The sequence below is a fragment of the Diachasmimorpha longicaudata genome, unplaced genomic scaffold (genome assembly GCF_034640455.1).
Source record: "Diachasmimorpha longicaudata isolate KC_UGA_2023 unplaced genomic scaffold, iyDiaLong2 ctg00000099.1, whole genome shotgun sequence".
Taxonomy (NCBI): domain Eukaryota; kingdom Metazoa; phylum Arthropoda; class Insecta; order Hymenoptera; family Braconidae; genus Diachasmimorpha; species Diachasmimorpha longicaudata.
This window is the reverse complement of record NW_026973919.1, coordinates 96,189-116,120: the sequence shown is the minus strand read 5'-3', so window position 1 is coordinate 116,120 and position 19,932 is coordinate 96,189. Positions and strand designations below refer to the sequence as shown.

General features: G+C 44.3%; 2 protein-coding genes across 2 annotated transcripts; one reads left to right on the top strand and one right to left on the bottom strand.

Moving 5' to 3' along the window:
* The first annotated feature begins 2,128 nt into the window (after window positions 1-2,128).
* Window positions 2,129-18,608, top strand: LOC135171754 (uncharacterized). The gene is made up of 8 exons (XM_064138328.1): window positions 2,129-2,197; window positions 2,648-2,842; window positions 2,934-3,075; window positions 3,125-3,194; window positions 14,814-17,006; window positions 17,103-17,123; window positions 17,298-17,379; window positions 18,309-18,608. The coding sequence occupies exons 1-8, from the start codon at window positions 2,129-2,131 to the stop codon at window positions 18,606-18,608; spliced, it is 3,072 nt and encodes a 1,023-aa protein (XP_063994398.1).
* On the bottom strand, window positions 9,893-10,975 carry LOC135171762 (uncharacterized). The gene is made up of 4 exons (XM_064138336.1): window positions 10,617-10,975; window positions 10,293-10,556; window positions 10,079-10,216; window positions 9,893-9,971 (listed from the first exon to the last, which is right to left on the bottom strand). Exons 1-4 carry the CDS (start codon window positions 10,944-10,946, stop codon window positions 9,951-9,953), a joined length of 753 nt encoding a protein of 250 aa, XP_063994406.1. The 5' UTR covers window positions 10,947-10,975; the 3' UTR covers window positions 9,893-9,950.
* Window positions 18,609-19,932: the final 1,324 nt, after the last annotated feature.

Here is a 19,932-nt window from a genome sequence, read left to right as displayed (position 1 = left end):
ATTATGACGTAAAAGATAATGAGAAAATTCGCTATGTTGATGTTTGTTCGTTATACCCATACGTTTTAAAGACAGGGGTTTTCCCGATTGGCCATCCCACTATCCATGTGGGGCGTGATTGTCAGCTTATATGCCCTAATAATAATATTTCGCGGATAGAAGGTCTCGTGAAATGTCGCGTTTTACCCCCTCGTCAATTATTTCACCCTGTTTTACCAGTAAAAGCCCATGGAAAGTTACTGTTCCCTCTCTGTGGATCATGCTGCGATGATCTTGTACAAGACAATTGCCCTCATGATGATCCCGCTGATCGCGAATTTTTGGGAACTTGGGTCGCTCCAGAACTTCGTAAAGCCGTAGAAATGGGGTACAAAATATTAGAAATCAGTGAGCTTTGGGAGTATAAGAGTACTACGCGTTATAATCCTGTGACGCGAACAGGTGGATTATTTGCCGAATACATTAACACTTTTTTGAAAATAAAACAAGAGGCTTCAGATTGGCCTGCTGAGTGTGTAGATGATGAATCAAAGAATAGATATATTGCTGAATATGAGACGCGAGAAGGTATAAAACTTGACAAAGATAAAATTCAAAAGAATGCCGGATTGAGAGCAGTAGCAAAACTTTGTTTAAACTGTCCCTGGGGTAAATTTGGGGAGAGGGAGAACTTGACAAAAAAAGCTATTATTCGAACACATGAGGAATTTGCAAATATAATGTTTAATCCTGAAATTGAAGTAACAGGACTTGTTCCTGTCGATAACGACACTCTCTTCATGTCCTGGAAACATTTAAACGAAGCCGCGGAAATGTCCAAGAAGGCTAATGTCGTTATTGCGGCTTATACAACCGCTCACGCGCGTCTAAAGTTATATTCTTATCTAGAAAAACAACAAGAACGTGTTTTATATTATGATACAGATTCAGTAATTTACGTTAGCGATGGATCAAATGAATTACCGCTAGGGAATTTTCTAGGGGATTTGACCGACGAAGTAGGGGGCTACGGAGAAGGTAGTTTCATTACTTCTTTTGTCTCTGGGGGACCTAAATTTTATACTTATCGCGTAAAAAAACCGGACGGTAGTATCGCGGAAGTTAGTAAAATAAAAGGGGTTAGACTGAATTATGAATCGCGTAAACAAATTCATTACGACTCGATTCGCGCGCTCGTTGTCGATAAAGCAGATCCCTATCAGATCGACTATCATGGTATTCGGCGGACAGTGTATCATGACGTCATCACGAAACCTGAGAGCAAAATCATACGTGTGACAGGTCCAAAACGGCGGCTTGATGGTTTTGCGACTCTGCCCTATGCTTTCAAAAAACCGCGATTTAGCCGCTGATAGTTGGCGCGCACTGTTTATTTGAAAATTAAGTATTTTATCTATTTAGATTGATTGTAGTACTTTTATATAATATTGTTATGCACTAAAAAGGTTTGTAGGTATTCATTATTTGATAATTAATTCAACAATTTAATGAGTCGGGGTTATCCCGCCACTCGATTAATATTTATTTGTAGACGCGAATAGTTATTATCAATGGATAGGGAATCGTTTGTTGATAATTAATATCCAAATTCCATCTTTTTAAGTTTATTTGTTCATTAGATATTCATTATTTTAAAAATGGGCCCTACAGTGTTTACATTTGCGCAGAGCCTCCTGGTGTCAGGAGGCAGCCCTACGTTTTTACCGACACTGTGGAATTCTGGGAATCTACGTTTCTGGGAGGGGTTACCGATTCTAAGGGGGCGCCACCGTCAGCTTTGACTGGCGGGTTTTTAGCCGTTAGTATTTCGAATTGAAATACGAAGTTTCAAAAACCCGCGGCCCGCGAAAATGAAAATTAACTATAAGACAAATGTATGATATATAAAGAAAAATAAATAAATAAATAAATAAAAACTAGAAAAAAGTCTCCCTTGTGACGTATTGGCCTCCGCCAATGCGTCGTTTTTGAAAATCGATGCCCAGACATGGGTCAGCAGTCCCACGATGTCTTGGAGACGCTGTGGTCAGCTGCCCCAGTGTTTGGAGGATCGGTTTGCTCCCTGCAACGCCATTTGGACAAGGGACTGAACAATCCAACGGATGTTTAGACCATTGTCAGCACCCAAATGACGCCACAGCAGGGATCAAATAAAGCAGTTTCAGGGCTTTTGGCACGTCCAGTATACTGTGTGACTGTATGAGTCTTGTGTCAATGATGACACAAGACAATATTGGTGCAAAAAGCCGTGGAACTGCTTAGATCAGCGATTTGGACTTGGAGGAGATTTAGAGACTCGCAGAGAGACAGATACCTTCCAGCAGCAGACCAGACAGGGTCTTCCACTGCTCGTAACCGCGCTCCAAGTCCAACTCATAACCACCTAATAACGCGATACCGACCCACTCGCGCAAGGAGTGTATACCATTAAGATCAAATAGATATATATACATTTAATACATTCCGCGAGTGAGATTATTAAGTGTTGTTCCCAACCCGTCACCAAGACACCCCTCCTAGAAGAGTGAACCCGAAGGGCTCACCGAGATCTAGCCGGACGGGGCACGACGGCCCAGCAGAAGGGGACAAGACACAGGAGTGTCCCATCACCATCAGTCCCAAGAGGGGATATATATATATACACCAGCTACTAGTAACCGCTAGTAGCATCCAGAAATATATATATAACCCCTTAGTGAGTACACTGGGAATAATAAGAATTAGTTTGGCTATCCATTGCACCAAAAGAGGGGGTAGCCAAACCTCAAAACGTCACATTGGCGCCCAACTAGTTTTTGGCACTCATCAGGAGATAGTGCAGAAGAATTATGTGACACTAGAAGTGGGAACACACTGAATTACGCGTACGGAGCCGACGGTCGACGAAGGAAGGAGATTAATAAATAAAAACACAGAACCCCAACCAACACCAGAGAAAATTAAACCGACAACGCAGACCGATAGCCGAGACGGGAAGTATAGCAGTGACAACGCTTGACACCAACACCAGGAACCACCCAACGCCAAGCCAGGAGCAGCAGGAGAAATTTGGGACAGGACAACTCGCCAACAGCGGTACCGGAGACAACTCAGCGCCAAACCTTAAAAATAAAATCATCATTAGCAGAGACAACAAACGAGATCCGGGACAACAGGATGAATATCGGACTACTGACAATCGTCATGGGACTCGCGTAAGTACTGAACAAGCTTAAAAATTCCTCCTATTCGCACACCGCGATCTTTGGCCAGTCGGACCCAACGACGCGACCGACGGAACCGAGACTCGCGACCATATTTAACACACACAGAATTAAATACAATAGACATGGACGGCGCGTCAAACGAAACCACCACGGGAGGACCGACGGAACCGGTCAACCGCGAGACGACAACAAGTAACCCGACGGCAATATCATGCGTAGCAAACACGACAACCACATTCACAACCTTACAGTCGAGAATAACAGCAAGTACGGTCGCACCAACATCAGTCGGTATTCCCCAACCTTTCGCGTTCAGTTCCCCAATACCAGGGAACATTAGACCAGAAATGGGACAGATGGGTCCGCCCTACAGAAATAATCGATCGGATTTGGGATTAGGACCATTTAGCCCTATGCTAGGAATGAATTCCGCGATGGGGAGACAAGAGTTGGGACAACAATTTCACAGGGGCAATGGAATCGGTAGATCGGAAAGGGTACCCGGAAGCCCTATGTCGGAATTGAGTGCGAGATTTGGAAGGGCCAATTTCGGTCTCGGAGGACAGAATACGGTCCCTCAAAATACCTTCGAAGACGGGAATGTAGGACAGGGAGCTTTCTCAGGTCACGCACCACAAGCTCACGGATTGGGCTTGGCATACAATCCATGGGCAGATCACGGCTACGGAGAAGATCAACGAGTGAGGAATGCAATAAGACCATTGCCGAAATATGAGGTAGGGGATGATGTAGAGAGATTCATCACCAGCCTGAATATGTCACGAAGACTTTTGAGGCCGGGAGATGAGCTAAATTTTCTGCACCAGTGCCTGCCAAAATTCGGTCCGAAAGCAAGATTGGCGGTAGAAAGCGCGCTAACAAGCATAAACTCGCTCGATGACCTTGTCACAAACCTTCGCTTATCATTCGGAACTAGAGAAAACCTACGTCAAATTCTGGGAAAAATGTCGCGTCTGTATCAACAATACGGAGAATCGGTCACAGATTACGAAGCGCGATTCAGGGCTCTGCAATTAAAAGCACAAAGTCGACTTGACACGGATCCGACGGCAGATTACGGGATCACGATCCACGGTATTAAATTAAATATGAGGGAAGCCTTTCTCGCCGGACTCAGAAGAGACATCAAGAGTATGATGTTTCCCCTGACTCCAGCATCTTTTGACGAGGCCGTCGGACTCGCGGTCACGATCGAGTCGAAAATAAAAGAAACCGAGGATTTCGAACAGCTACGGAGGCTGCATGCAAAACCAAAACACTCTCAAGGGCAAGGGAAGATTAGAAGAATCGAATCAATCGATGATGACGCGATTGAGGCTGATATGAGAGCAATGAACATCAGGTTCACAAACTCCACAAAATCCGACGGACAGAAACGTGTAGTCCGAAACGAAAAGAACAAACCCGAGTACCGAGGGGGGAAACAGTCAGACAAACGGGTGACGAAACCTAACACAACGATAACGTTTGCTACAGATGTGCCAAACCGGGGCACTATGCACGGGATTGTAGAACCCCCGCTCACCTAATAAAAAAACAACGTCCAACGAATAAAATCGCGACTGAAGAAAAAAGAGAAGACACAAAGAACGACCAAGAGGCGGTCGCTAGTACCAGCCAAAATTTAAACTAAAAACGAGTCCAGAAGAGCTGCGCGATCTAGGACTCGAAGACATGGGCGAGTCAAAAGCGCAGAAAAAAACAATATATAAAACGGCCCATGTAAATTTCCGCGTAATGGACATACCTCCCACCCAAGTACATCTAAAGGTAGATCGAATGAAGGGAAGGGAGGGGAAATTCTTTGTAGACACGGGAGCTGATGTCAATCTAGTACGATCAGACAAACTCAGTCCGGAATTAAGAATAAATCGTGAAGAGATAATAATTATCAAAGGGGTTACACCGGGGAAATCGAGAACGATAGGGTACGTAACTCTGAACGTAGAAGGAATCGAAGACAAATTCCATGTCGTCGATTCGAGTTTTCCCCTTTCAGAAGATGGAATGCTGGGCAGGCCATTTCTGAAAAGCAGGGCAGTCAAAATTGACTACGGGGAAGACACCCTTACAATAGGGGAGGGGATACACACATTTTTAAATACGGAATCAATTTCCCTTCCGCCTAGGACAATTAAATTAGTCTACGTCAGAGTAGGTAAATTCGACGCAGAAGTCGGTTACCTCCCGCGAAGGGACATCAAATCAGGGGTGTACTTCGGGGATGCGATAGTGAAACCTAGGGAAGGTGTAGCTTTTTCATACGCGTACAATACCCGGGAAACCGAAGAACGATTTAAAATTCCATTTGTCGACTTAGAAGAAATAGAGTCAATTGCAACGGAAGCGGAAATTAAAGCATTCAGCGAATCAGAGCGTTCGAAAAACCGGTCGGAGAGAACCAACAAAATAATGGAAATGCTCCGGCTGGAGGGTCTGGATGAGGAAGAGCAGGAAGAGGCAGAAAATTTAATAAGATATAATCCTTGGGTAGATAAACTTGATCACGAAAAACTAAAAGAAGCCAAAATACCGGGATATCAATTTAAACTAAAAGACGACGAACCCGTCGTAGTCCGACAATTCCGCCTGCCCTTCCACATCAGAGACAAATCTAAAGAAGAAATAGATACCATGCTGAAAGCCGGTATCATCGAACCCTCTGACTCACCGTATAACTCGCCAGCGTGGATGGTTGCGAAAAAACCAGGCCCCGACGGAGAGAAACGGTGGCGTATGGTAGTCGATTTTCGTCGACTAAACGAAAAAATGGTCGCGGACGCATACCCACTACCCAATATCACGGATATACTCGACCAATTAGGGGGCATGAGATACTTCTCAACATTCGATTTGGTATCCGGATTCCACCAAATCCCTCTAGCCCCGGAGAGTCGCCCCAAAACAGCCTTCTCAACCACGGGAGGACACTATCATTATACCCGAATACCAGTGGGCATTGCGAACGGTCCACCAGCCTTCCAGAGGTCAATGGACGTAGTATTATCCGGACTACAGGGGGCAGGGTTATTTGTCTACATGGATGATATAGTCGTCTATGGAAAAACTTTAGAAGATCATAGAGAAAAATATAAATCGTTCGTGGACAGACTCCATGATGCACAAATGAGCCTGCAGCCCTCTAAATGTGAATTTTTAAGGGAAGAGGTAGCCTTTTTGGGGCATTGCGTCAGCCACGAGGGAATAAAACCTAACCCCAAAACAATAGAACCCATCCTAAAATATCGAAAACCTAAGGATAGGAAGGGAATTAGACAATTTATCGGATTGGCGGGGTACTATCGGAAATTCATGGAGAATTTTGCGACAAAAGCACGCCCCCTAACGGAACTCTTAAAAGAAGAGGTCCCCTTTGAATGGGGAGAAAAACAAGAAAATGCATTCACAGGAATAGCCCGAGAAATAACGTCATACCCCATACTACGACACCCAGATTTTTCTCGACCGTTCATCGTCACGACCGACGCATCAGATTATGCGGTCGGGGCAATCCTCAGCCAAGGCAAGATAGGCGAAGATCTGCCTATAAGCTATGCCTCGCGAGTAATGACAAAACCAGAAAAAAACTATACAACTACAAAAAAGGAACGCCTAGCGATAATATTCGCGATTAGGCAATTCCGACCATATTTATACGGAAGAAAATTCACCCTGATAACCGATCACCAACCACTAGTGTGGCTGAGGTCACCAAAGGCCCAGGGGCCCAATTACGTCGTTGGGCAAATGAATTAGAAGAATACGATTATGAAATCAAATATAAACCGGGAAAGTTAAATTTAAACGCGGACGCGCTATCACGAAACCCGATACCTGAGGAGACAGAAGAAGTCACTCAGGAGAAAACCGTCGCAATCATAGCCGGAATGAACGCGCAAATTTGGAACGTAGAGGTCGGGGACGCGATATGGTACACTATCAGACCAAGTGGCCAAAGAATAGGTCCATGTGTGATCGAAGAAATATGGTCAGATAACAAAGTACTGGTCATGCGCGGCGATAGACCAGATATCGCTCGGGGGGAAAACATTGTGGCAGTGAATACCCCCCCGACAGATTGGAACACAAGCGAGACCGGGATTGAAGCGGTCTCAGCTTACGTCGACATAAAGGTCGGTGATATGGTATGGCACAAGAAATTCTCACCATATCACACGGTGGGACCACACGAAGTTATCGCACTCCTTTCGCCCGACGTAATTAAAGTCAGAACAGGGAATGTCGATACACACGTGTCAAAATGCCGAGTCGTCTCAGTAAACGAAGAACCAAATAAGGGTCCTAGAACGACTTCACACGGAAGCCAAGACGCCGATCAACCAATAGAAACCCAAGAAAACCGCCCGACAAAAAGGAAGCGAGGACGCCCACGGAAAATTCCTGTTAAATCAGGGATACGAAAACGACCCTCGAAATTACCAGCAGTTAAAAGAAAAAGAGGACGACCGCGAAAAATCCCACTTGAAGAAATATCTACAGAAGAGGAAAATATTGCAAAACGCCCAAAAAGAAACACGCAACCCCCTCAGCCAAATGAAGAACCGGAAACAGAAAGAGAGAGCTCTAACCCCGGAAGCGAACCCGGAAGTGTATTCGACCCCACACAAGAGCCAATACCAACGTCAGATGAAGATATGGGTCGACAAAACTACCAAGAAGATAACGCAACAGCTGACGAGGGAAACGAGACGACACTCGACAACCGAAACGAGATCGACAATAGTCAAAACAGAGAACCACTGGATGACGCAAATTACGATGCATGGGAGCCGCCGACGGACGCTGATAACAGCGAGGGAGAAGACCCCCCTTTCGTCGACAACGAAGAGGCACCAGAGTATCAACTGTCTGAAGAAGAAGACAACGAGAATGTCCGACACTCTCGAATGCACGTGACGGAAGAAAAACAAAACTTCGCATTTTTTCTCCCAGCATCCGGAGAGCCGGATAACGCATGCCTTAGGGTATTAATCGAAAAGGAATGGATACAGGCGGAAGAACTGACGTCACAACGGTGTCAAACGGGAGAGGTAATTAAAATAAGGAAATCCGACAAATGGGGATTTGGCCTGGTCATTAAAGATGACTCAGAGGCAGAAGTCCTCGAGGATAACATTGAACAAACCCTAGAAAAATTTCTCGAACTAATAACAGCCGAAAATATAGAAATAATAAGAATGGCACACGACTATGATTGCCTATCGGGACGATCACGAAGAACAATCAGAACGACCCTGAAGGAAAAATTACGCGGAACCAACATACAAGTAATATTATGCGCAAGATTACTCGAAGTGCCGACTACGGAAGATCGCATTTCCATCGTTGAAGAAAAACATACATCAACGATAGGAGGACATAAAGGTATCACCAAAACCCTACACGGAGTGAAACTCCAATACTATTGGAAAAACATGTCCCAAACGGTCCGAGAATACGTGAACCTCTGCCAAACCTGCCAACGCAAGAAACTAACGAGGGAGAAGGCCCGCCACCCCATGATCATTACTGATACACCAATCGACGCGTTCGAGAAGGTGTCTATGGACATCTATGAGCCCTCCGGCAGGAGCCACAGGGGACATGCATACCTATTGACAATGCAGGATTGTCTAACGAAATACGCCTTAGCCGTGCCATTGAGAACGGAACGAGCGGAAGACGTAGCACGGGCTCTCGCACGCAGATTAATATGTACATTCGGCGCGCCACAGGCCCTCTTGTCGGACAGAGGCACAAATTTTACAAGTCAGATCACCGCGGAATTTTGTAAATTATTTAGAATTCGCCACTGTCTGACTACCGCGTACCACCCCCAATCAAACGGATCCCTTGAACGCAGTCACCATGTCCTAACCGAATTTCTAAAAACCCAAATCGGAGATAGCGGAGATTGGGATAAATGGATAGATATGGCGATGTTTGCGTATAATACGAGCGTACACGAAAGCACGGGATTCACCCCTCACGAGCTAGTTTTCGGAGTAAAACCACGCGTACCCTCAGCAAGATCGATCGAGGGAATCGGAGGCAAACCCTATCGCGTATTATTCCAAGAATTAACCGAAGGATTAAAAAGAGTACGCGAACAAGCCCGGATAAACCTCATAAAATCGAAACAAAGATCAAAAAAATATTATGACCGAAAAGTAAGGGAAATATCGCTTCAAGTAGGAGAATATGTTTGGCTCTTAAAAGAGCCCAGAACGGGAAAAAGGGACGATGATTGGAAAGGACCATACCGTATTCTGGAAATTTTAGATCACAACAACGTGAATATCCAAATGGAAAGAACATCAAAAATTGTACACCGCGACAAACTAAAGAAAGCGCGTCTCAGGGAAACCGAAAACCGCCCCGATAACCGAAATTAGAGAAAAAACAAAACGACGAAATATTACCCGTTTTCCGAAAATTTCCGGTATATGAAAAAAAAAAAAAAAGAGGGGATATAAAATAAAATAATAACTCACCAAAATTGAAGAAGGGGCATCATCTAATTTGGCAGCAGTTGACTCCGGAAACCGAACTGGAGACGAGCTGGATGGAAAAAGAAAAAACAACAATGAAATTTTCAGAAAATAAAAAAAACATATATTAAAAATATTTTTAGAAAAAAAAATTAAAGAAAAAATGTAGATCCTGGACGCGGTAAAACCGGGTACGATGGCCGCATCCGGAGAAAAGAGGATTCCCTCAGCCTTAGACACCGCGAAGACGATCCTAGAAAAAAAAAACAAAGTATAAAAAGATTGGCAAAAAAAAAAAAAAAAAAAAAAACGAGGATCATGATCAGGAGAGACAAATAGAAAAGGAAAATAAACACATACAAAGGCATCCCCACGAACATGCTCGAAGAAGGCAAACCAGTCGTACTCGTCGACGATCTCCTCCCCGAGAGTAGGATCCCCGGACAAATATCGTAGATATTCCAGAGGATCATCCCCGTATTGATACATACGGGGAGCCTGAAAAAAAAAAAAAAATATATATATAACACAAATTTAGCATCAAAAAAAAAAAAAAGGGGGGAGGATAACTCACCACCGGACAGGGACCCTCAATAAAGAGACGGGGGAGACAAAAATCACCCGATAGCCACAGGCGCAGATTCTCCTGTCGCCGAACCTCACGAGTAATCCCCATCCTGAGGATAGTCTCCACACGATCCCAACAAGCATCGTAAAGAAGGTCAAACAGGAGACACGGGGCAGAATGGGAGAACAGAGGGACGCGATAATAATTCTCCACCGTCAGGGTAAGCCAGAGTTCAGTGACCTCTTGCACGGTTTCCCAGGGAAAGGACTCCTGAAAAACAAAGGGGAATATATATTAAACATAAAAAAAAACAAAAAGAAAAAAACTTACCAAAGATGCCGGGAGAATTACGTCAAAATCCCCAACCTCAAAACCCGGAATCCAGAAAGGATGGCCCGTCATCTCACTAGAATCTCGCTGGCTATTGAGGAGATCGACCAACCCCAACCCAAAATATTGGCCAGACCGGATGGCGGGAAGAGTAAGAGCTATACGGTACTCAAAAATTTCCCGTGGAGCCCAAGAGGGAAGAGGCTCTAACAACAACTCGTGGAAATCATAGAATCGCGAACCACCACGAATCAGGGACCCAACGAAGGGAACCGTCTCTATAAGGTCCTCCAACACTCGCACAATCGGGTCACCAGCGGATAACACCATTTTATAACAATAAAACAAACCACAAACGATCGACGTGACAGACGGACAACGACTGAATGACCACACGTCAACGAAGAACAAAAAGGGAGAAGAAAAGGAAAGATTCCTAGAAAAGAGATTATAAACACCCCACACAGCATAGAGGGTAATGATAAAAAAAAGGGGGATCAACTTACCAACTATGGAGCAACACCTGAGTCAGACGGAATCACCGACGACTGTCGGGATTCTGGGAGACGACGTCCGGATCCACGACGACGTCCGGATCCTCGTCGACGACCGGAACCTCAAGGACGCCCGGCACCTGGGCGAGATCAGGACAAATGGATAATCGACTTATCCAGTCCCCGGGCGTGAATCGACGGGACCGACGAGCCGTCTGTCGACCCGATCCATACCCCGATTCGGGGCGAATCCCTAAGAAAACAAAAACATAAATTAAAACAAAAAAGAGCCGTCATGGGACGCCTGGCAGATGTGAAACATCGTGTGTGTACAAGTAATATGCATAAAAGATAATATTATTACAGGAATTAAATATAGCCTTATGAACAAATGAAGTATTACAAATTTCTTACAGAAAATGATAACTTTATTTAATAAAAATTTATTTACATGGGATATAAAAATTCGATATTAATATCAAGTGGCTACAATTTAACTATTTTCATCTGTAACTTCAGTAATAGTTATATTCGATTTTTCCTCTGCCGGTATTACCGTGACGATTGGTCGATGATAACTCAAGTACGTTACAAAAGTATTGGATGAAACACCATCAAGATATCTCACAAATACAGCATCTATTGTTGTTTCATATTTGGTAGTAGATTCTCTTGGATTATTAATGATTTACAATTGAAATTCTTTTTGAAGAAATGTCATTAATGGCATTGATTCAGCTCTTGCAAAATTTACATTAAAGTCTCCAGCTAAAATTAATGGCAGTTTAGGTTTATTTGTTTTAAAAATTATTGAACCTGTTTGGCTATAAGGAAATAACCTTTCATGTAAAAATGAAATTATATGATCCATTTTGTTATTAGGTGAAATGTATACTACAATCATAATTAATTCACTTCCCCCTTCTAGTTTAATATGTGAAGCACACATATCACCAATAGATGTTTGGGAAACATGAACTTCTGTAGCATTTTGAACTGCTAGATCCATGTTGAGTGTAGTAACATGTGAAGTGTTATTGTTTTTGTAAATGGCCACTCCAGCGGCTCTAACATTTTGTCGTTTAAATTTTGCAATACAATGAAAGTTACATAAATCAACTGCTTCATCTGCAGGACACCATGTTTCAGTTAGCAACAAAAAGTTACTATTTCTACAAATAGGATCTTGTAAATCAGCAGCATGTTTCCTGAGACTTTGACAGTTTAAAGTGTATATGGTTAATTTATTTCTGGAGTTGATAAAATCAGTGATCAATCGATTAGTAAAGTCTTACACAACATTGATAGTATGCCTTGTGTTCAACTGATCAGGATGGCGTCCAGTTTCAATAATAATATTTTGTGATGCCTGTAAAGATTGTTGAGAACTGAAATATTGTAAAAAATATGATATTAAAATATACAAAAAAAAAAATGTTGAGTATGGCTTCAATATACTCATGAACTCAAATCTTAGTTAATTATTTCAATATATGACTAAAGGTTTGAGAATATAAATTTAGTTAATAAATTTGTCCATATTCATTCCTTCATGAATAATAAAAAAATAATTAATTAAAGATAATATTAATATAATTTATATAATTATTAATCCTAATATAATTTATAAATTACTGATATGATTAATATCAATATAATTAATTAAATATATATATATAAAATTACAGTTATGGAGACATGAAAAATAGGATCTACTTACTGATGACTTGGTAGTATGCCATAGTCTAGTTTCTCTTTCTTTGCACACGGTTGATCACTTTGATCTTCTAAGTTATCACTATCACACATATTTTATTTTCAAAAATTGAAATAAAAAATTACATAAAACACAGGTTATCTGTACCGTATAAAGAACCACGTGGAACTGCGTGAGAAGCCACACCGTACACTCTACTACACATAATATATATAGGTATACCTCAGTATAGCGTGGCGGCCCATCCGCACACCGTCCACTCTACTACACAGAATATAGATAGGCATACCTTAGTATAGCCTGGCGAATGCTCGCCACGGCAAGTTTCGCCACGCTAACGATTCAGTTTAGGGGTGCGCCTATAGATGTTTCACATCAAAAGGGGAATAAATTATCGTGAGTAATAAATTAAAGACATAAAGCCTTCCCCAAGAAGCACCACTGAAGGAGGAAGAAGCGGGTGACGTAGGCCGTCCCCCTCCTTCCCGCGGTCCCCTACTCACGACGCTCCCACTTGAAGGAAGAAGCGGGTGACGTAGGCCGTCCCCCTCCTTCCCGCGGTCCCCTACTCACGACGCTCCCACTTGAAGGAAGAAGCGGGTGACGTAGGCCGTCCCCCTCCGTCCCGCGGTCCCATACTCACGACGTTCCCACTTGAAGGAAGAAGCGGGTGACGTAGGCCGTCCCCCTCCTTCCCGCGGTCCCCTACTCACCACGCTCCCGCTTAAGGAAAGAAGTAAATGACGTAGCGCCCCCCCCCGCAGTCCCCTGTTCACCAGTCTTATTATAAATGGACCCCTCAAAAATTATATATATTTAATGCAATTTAATAATAAAAAGAAAGGGACTTACCGGTAAAAGCACCGCCGGTGGAAATAGGCTCATCCCCATTTGGTGATCGGGACACCTTGCTTAGTAATCCGTGCTGAGACATCCTTCACCAATCGAAAGAGAAAAACCCTCACAAAAATATTTATACACGCACTCACAAAAATATTCACAAAAACTTCACTGTTCGTCAAATGTCAAACGACTGGTGACATACGCCCCGCAATTGCGACCCGATAATCTGACACCCCCCCCCCCCCGCCGGAAGAGCATACTCTTGGGCACCAAGAAAGACGTCGGGCGACGACCGATATTGATACCGAGAAAAATGACCAATCAATCTCGCTGGCGCACCAACGACGATTATTTAAATTTCGAAATTCCCTAGGGACACCCTCGTTCATTGTAAATTTACACTAATTTGTAAACATTAATCTATTTAGAATTGTGAATTAGGGTAGCGAGAAGATGAATGGAATTGGGCCCAGAAATGATAATACGGATGATGATCGGGTGCTGAGAGAAATTTTACGGTTTTGGGGTAAAGGTTATACATTGATGCATGGAAAAAAATATTGCGTATTTTACTGGAATATAATTCCAGAAATTAGAGGGAACAAAAAGATGGGGTGAATATATGCGTGGGATGTTAGAAATTTTTTTTTAATTCACTTTGGTGATTACGGAGATATCTGAGACTCATTTTTTTTTTAATAAAGGGGCTTTGAGAATATTAATTATCACTCTCAGGATATTTTTAATGGATCAATAGTTCTAGTAACTATTGCACCTGAAAATTTGGTCACCTGAACTTGTTAAAAATTTTAAAAAATTAAAATTTATCAAAAAAAAATACTTACTTCATTGGATTGAGAATAATAAATTATAGTTTTTGGGATAATGAAATAATTATTTCGAACTGATCACAGCTCCATTAGTTGTAAAATGCTATATAAATATGTTACCAGGAAATTGAATAGAGGATCCCGCATAATCCCTGCCTCTGTCAGGAATATATTTTAATGTTTTCACATTTCGCCCGAAAAATATTCTTATTTCTGACTGATGAACTGTAGAGTACAATCAGCCAGGAATAAGAAGGGGAGTGAAGGACGAAACGTAAACAACAAAATAGCCGCGTATGATTGGATGTTTCAGGCTCGCAGGGAGCCCGGAAACTCCAGGCGTGGAGATCACACGATTAGAGGGAGGAAACGGAATCCTAACCACTAAATATGCGAACCTGCGAATCTATCACACGGTGTGGAATATGATTACACATATCGACATAACAAAATTCCTAGAGAAAAAACAAATCCTCACACGACACTGGTTGGGAATGAAAGGGATCTGTACCCAACTACGAGGCAATTGTAATTTTGAAGACCAATTAGACCAGGTAATTAATAGGCTCGATATATTAGACGGTACTCATCGACACATGAGAGAATTGTTAGCAGAAACACCGGAGAGATCGAAACGAGCGGTCCTCGGATTTGTCGGGAAAATAAGCAAGATTCTTTTCGGGACAATGGACGAAGATGACGCGGACTATTACGACCAATACATAGAATCCCTACAGAACACAACTAGGGAAACCCTAGCCCTTCTGGCGAATCAAACGCACATTATTCGATCCGAATTCGAATCAATCCACCAAACTATTCAAGGTCTAACTAAAGAAATTAAGACCTTGAACGCGACAGTCTACGTAGCCATCGGAAACATCCTCGAACGTATCGACACTATAGGGATTAATGGGAAAATGGCGAGCCTTATATCAGCCTTCGATGCGGAACTGAGCGAATATGAGCTCGACACCCAAATGCTGATTAACGCCATCCTATTCGCGAAAAGAGGACAATTGCACCCGTCAATTATGTCGCCAGAAAATATCCTGGACGCGGCTAACGAAGTAATTCAACATAATCGGGGGGCGGAGTTCCCGGTCCCCCTAGAAATCCCATATATCACCGAATTATTAAAACTCGCGGATCTGACGGCCTATTTTCATAAGGAAAAGGTCGTATTCGTCATCACGATACCGATACTTGAGCTAACAAAATATATCGTGTATAGACACTTGACATTGCCGACAAAAATTAACAATACCTCAACGTCTCTAGTGGCCTTTATAACGCCAAGTTATCCCTACACCGCTATTTCGGAGGAAGCCAATACGTATCTCAAGCTTGACAGTGAAGACATCAACCACTGTAAAACGGGAATGATCGGCCTTATATGCAAGACCGCACGACCCCTATACGAGGTCAATGGGAACAAGGATTGTGAGGTACAAATGATCTCCAATCCCCGTTTTTCGAGCTCCGAAATATGCGATGTACGGGTAAAATCAATGGACCGAACATATTGGGCCCGAATAGGAAATTCCAACACATGGGTTTTTTCCGTCGTCACGGAAGACGAAATACGGGTAAAATGCACAAGACGCGAACCCGCCACGATCATCATTACGGGAACCGGAACAGTCACCCTAGCGCCGGACTGCGAGATTCGATCGCGATCCGTCACCCTCACCCCATTCCAAGAACTGACGTCGAAGTTCGACCTAAAATTCGTGGACCGAGCCGTCTTCGACATACCGACCCTACTAAACAAGACAATACGCGGACTCGGACCGAACAATTTGACGGAAATCTTAGGCGATATAGGCCTACTACAAACGGTACAGGTTGGACAGAACGACGAGGACAGCGTCACAAGGGACAGTCTCGGCCTGCAAGTCATTATCGATAAAGCCCGAGCGCTGTCCAGGCAAGGGGATACAAACAGAAGACTGAGGAGGGTTGAACACGGGTTAGGATACGCGGGGATTTCGCTAGGAATTCTTGGGGTGATTGCCGCGGCATGTTGGAAATTCTCCCTATGGTGGAAGGTCGCGACGCTATGTGGGGGAGTTAGGTTTTGTTCAGGTACTCGAAACAGGGAGAACGAGCCCCACCAACCGAGAACCAGGACCCCATCGCCGCAGGCGCCACCACGACGATCACGCACGAGAAAAACAAACCAAGAAGTACACCTTCCGATGAAGACGCTCGCTCGAGGAGTACGACCGGGGCCTACAGCCACCATCACGGAGATTGTGGAGCTGGACGAACACTTGGAGCCTGTCGAACCAAGTCGCCCAGTCGAGACAGCCGCCCCCCTCACCACTCAGCTTGCGCTGATTCCCCAAAATCGAGTCACGCACACCCAACAATATCAGGCCCTTCCGATGATCATCGGGCCGCCGGAACGAACAGGAGCCCAGGGCTGGCAGATCGTCAGCCCATACTGGAACGGGGAGACGTCTTACTCCAGACCACCCCTCCAACACGACCTGGGAGGATGGTAACCAGCAGAACCAACCCCGAAAGCACCTATCAACGACCTCGCTAACTTATTCTTACGCTTTTCCGAAAGGAGTTAAATACTGTTCTTGATAAGGACTTTAGCAATAAGAAAACTGTAAGGGTCCGGTCGATAGGGATAGTTTTAAATTTGCTCATATAGCAGGGATTTTGGCCCTTATGGCAGGGAAGTTGATAGCCCTTTTGGCATAAGCCGAGGCCCTTAAGGCACAGACTATATTAAAATTCGTTTCTCTTAGTTTAGTACTATTGCCACCTGATTGTGAACCAGGGTAGCAATAGTTTTATCAGGGGAGTGTGACGTATTGGCCTCCGCCAATGCGTCGTTTTTGAAAATCGATGCCCAGACATGGGTCAGCAGTCCCACGAGGTCTTGGAGACGCTGTGGTCAGCTGCCCCAGTGTTTGGAGGATCGGTTTGCTCCCTGCAACGCCATTTGGACAAGGGACTGAACAATCCAACGGATGTTTAGACCATTGTCAGCACCCAAATGACGCCACAGCAGGGATCAAATAAAGCAGTTTCAGGGCTTTTGGCACGTCCAGTATACTGTGTGACTGTATGAGTCTTACGTCAATGATGACACAAGACAATATTGGTGCAAAAAGCCGTGGAACTGCTTAGATCAGCGATTTGGACTTGGAGGAGATTTAGAGACTCGCAGAGAGACAGATACCTTCCAGGAGCAGACCAGACAGGGTCTTCCACTGCTCGTAACCGCGCTCCAAGTCCAACTCATAACCACCTAATAACGCGATACCGACCCACTCGCGCAAGGAGTGTATACCATTAAGATCAAATATATATATATATATTTAATACATTCCGCGAGTGAGATTATTAAGTGTTGTTCCCAACCCGTCACCAAGATACCCCTCCTAGAAGAGTGAACCCGAAGGGCTCACCGAGATCTAGCCGGACGGGGCACGACGGCCCAGCAGAAGGGGACAAGACACAGGAGTGTCCCATCACCATCAGTCCCAAGAGGGGATATATATATATACACCAGCTACTAGTAACCGCTAGTAGCATCCAGAAATATATATATAACCCCTTAGTGAGTACACTGGGAAAAATTGAAGAGGAATCAGTTTGGCTATCCATTGCACCAAAAGAGGGGGTAGCCAAACCTCAAAACGTCACATTGGCGCCCAACTAGTTTTTGGCACTCATCAGGAGATAGTGCAGAAGAATTATGTGACACTAGAAGTGGGAACACACTGAATTACGCGTACGGAGCCGACGGTCGACGAAGGAAGGAGATTAATAAATAAAAACACAGAACCCCAACCAACACCAGAGAAAATTAAACCGACAACGCAGACCGATAGCCGAGACGGGAAGTATAGCAGTGACAACGCTTGACACCAACACCAGGAACCACCCAACGCCAAGCCAGGAGCAGCAGGAGAAATTTGGGACAGGACAACTCGCCAACAGCGGTACCGGAGACAACTCAGCGCCAAACCTGAAAAATAAAATCATCATTAGCAGAGACAACAAACGAGATCCGGGACAACAGGATGAATATCCGACTACTGACAATCGTCATGGGACTCGCGTAAGTACTGAACAAGCTTAAAAATTCCTCCTATTCGCACACCGCGATCTTTGGCCAGTCGGACCCAACGACGCGACCGACGGAACCGAGACTCGCGACCATATTTAACACACACAGAATTAAATACAATAGACATGGACGGCGCGTCAAACGAAACCACCACGGGAGGACCGACGGAACCGGTCAACCGCGAGACGACAACAAGTAACCCGACGGCAATATCATGCGTAGCAAACACGACAACCACATTCACAACCTTACAGTCGAGAATAACAGCAAGTACGGTCGCACCAACATCAGTCGGTATTCCCCAACCTTTCGCGTTCAGTTCCCCAATACCAGGGAACATTAGACCAGAAATGGGACAGATGGGTCCGCCCTACAGAAATAATCGATCGGATTTGGGATTAGGACCATTTAGCCCTATGCTAGGAATGAATTCCGCGATGGGGAGACAAGAGTTGGGACAACAATTTCACAGGGGCAATGGAATCGGTAGATCGGAAAGGGTACCCGGAAGCCCTATGTCGGAATTGAGTGCGAGATTTGGAAGGGCCAATTTCGGTCTCGGAGGACCGAATACGGTCCCTCAAAATACCTTCGAAGACGGGAATGTAGGACAGGGAGCTTTCTCAGGTCACGCACCACAAGCTCACGGATTGGGCTTGGGATACAATCCATGGGCAGATCACGGCTACGGAGAAGATCAACGAGTGAGGAATGCAATAAGACCATTGCCGAAATATGAGGTAGGGGATGATGTAGAGAGATTCATCACCAGCCTGAATATGTCACGAAGACTTTTGAGGCCGGGAGATGAGCTAAATTTTCTGCACCAGTGCCTGCCAAAATTCGGTCCGAAAGCAAGATTGGCGGTAGAAAGCGCGCTAACAAGCATAAACTCGCTCGATGACCTTGTCACAAACCTTCGCTTATCATTCGGAACTAGGGAAAACCTACGTCAAATTCTGGGAAAAATGTCGCGTCTGTATCAACAATACGGAGAATCGGTCACAGATTACGAAGCGCGATTCAGGGCTCTGCAATTAAAAGCACAAAGTCGACTTGACACGGATCCGACGGCAGATTACGGGATCACGATCCACGGTATTAAATTAAATATGAGGGAAGCCTTTCTCGCCGGACTCAGAAGAGACATCAAGAGTATGATGTTTCCCCTGACTCCAGCATCTTTTGACGAGGCCGTCGGACTCGCGGTCACGATCGAGTCGAAAATAAAAGAAACCGAGGATTTCGAACAGCTACGGAGGCTGCATGCAAAACCAAAACACTCTCAAGGGCAAGGGAAGATTAGAAGAATCGAATCAATCGATGATGACGCGAT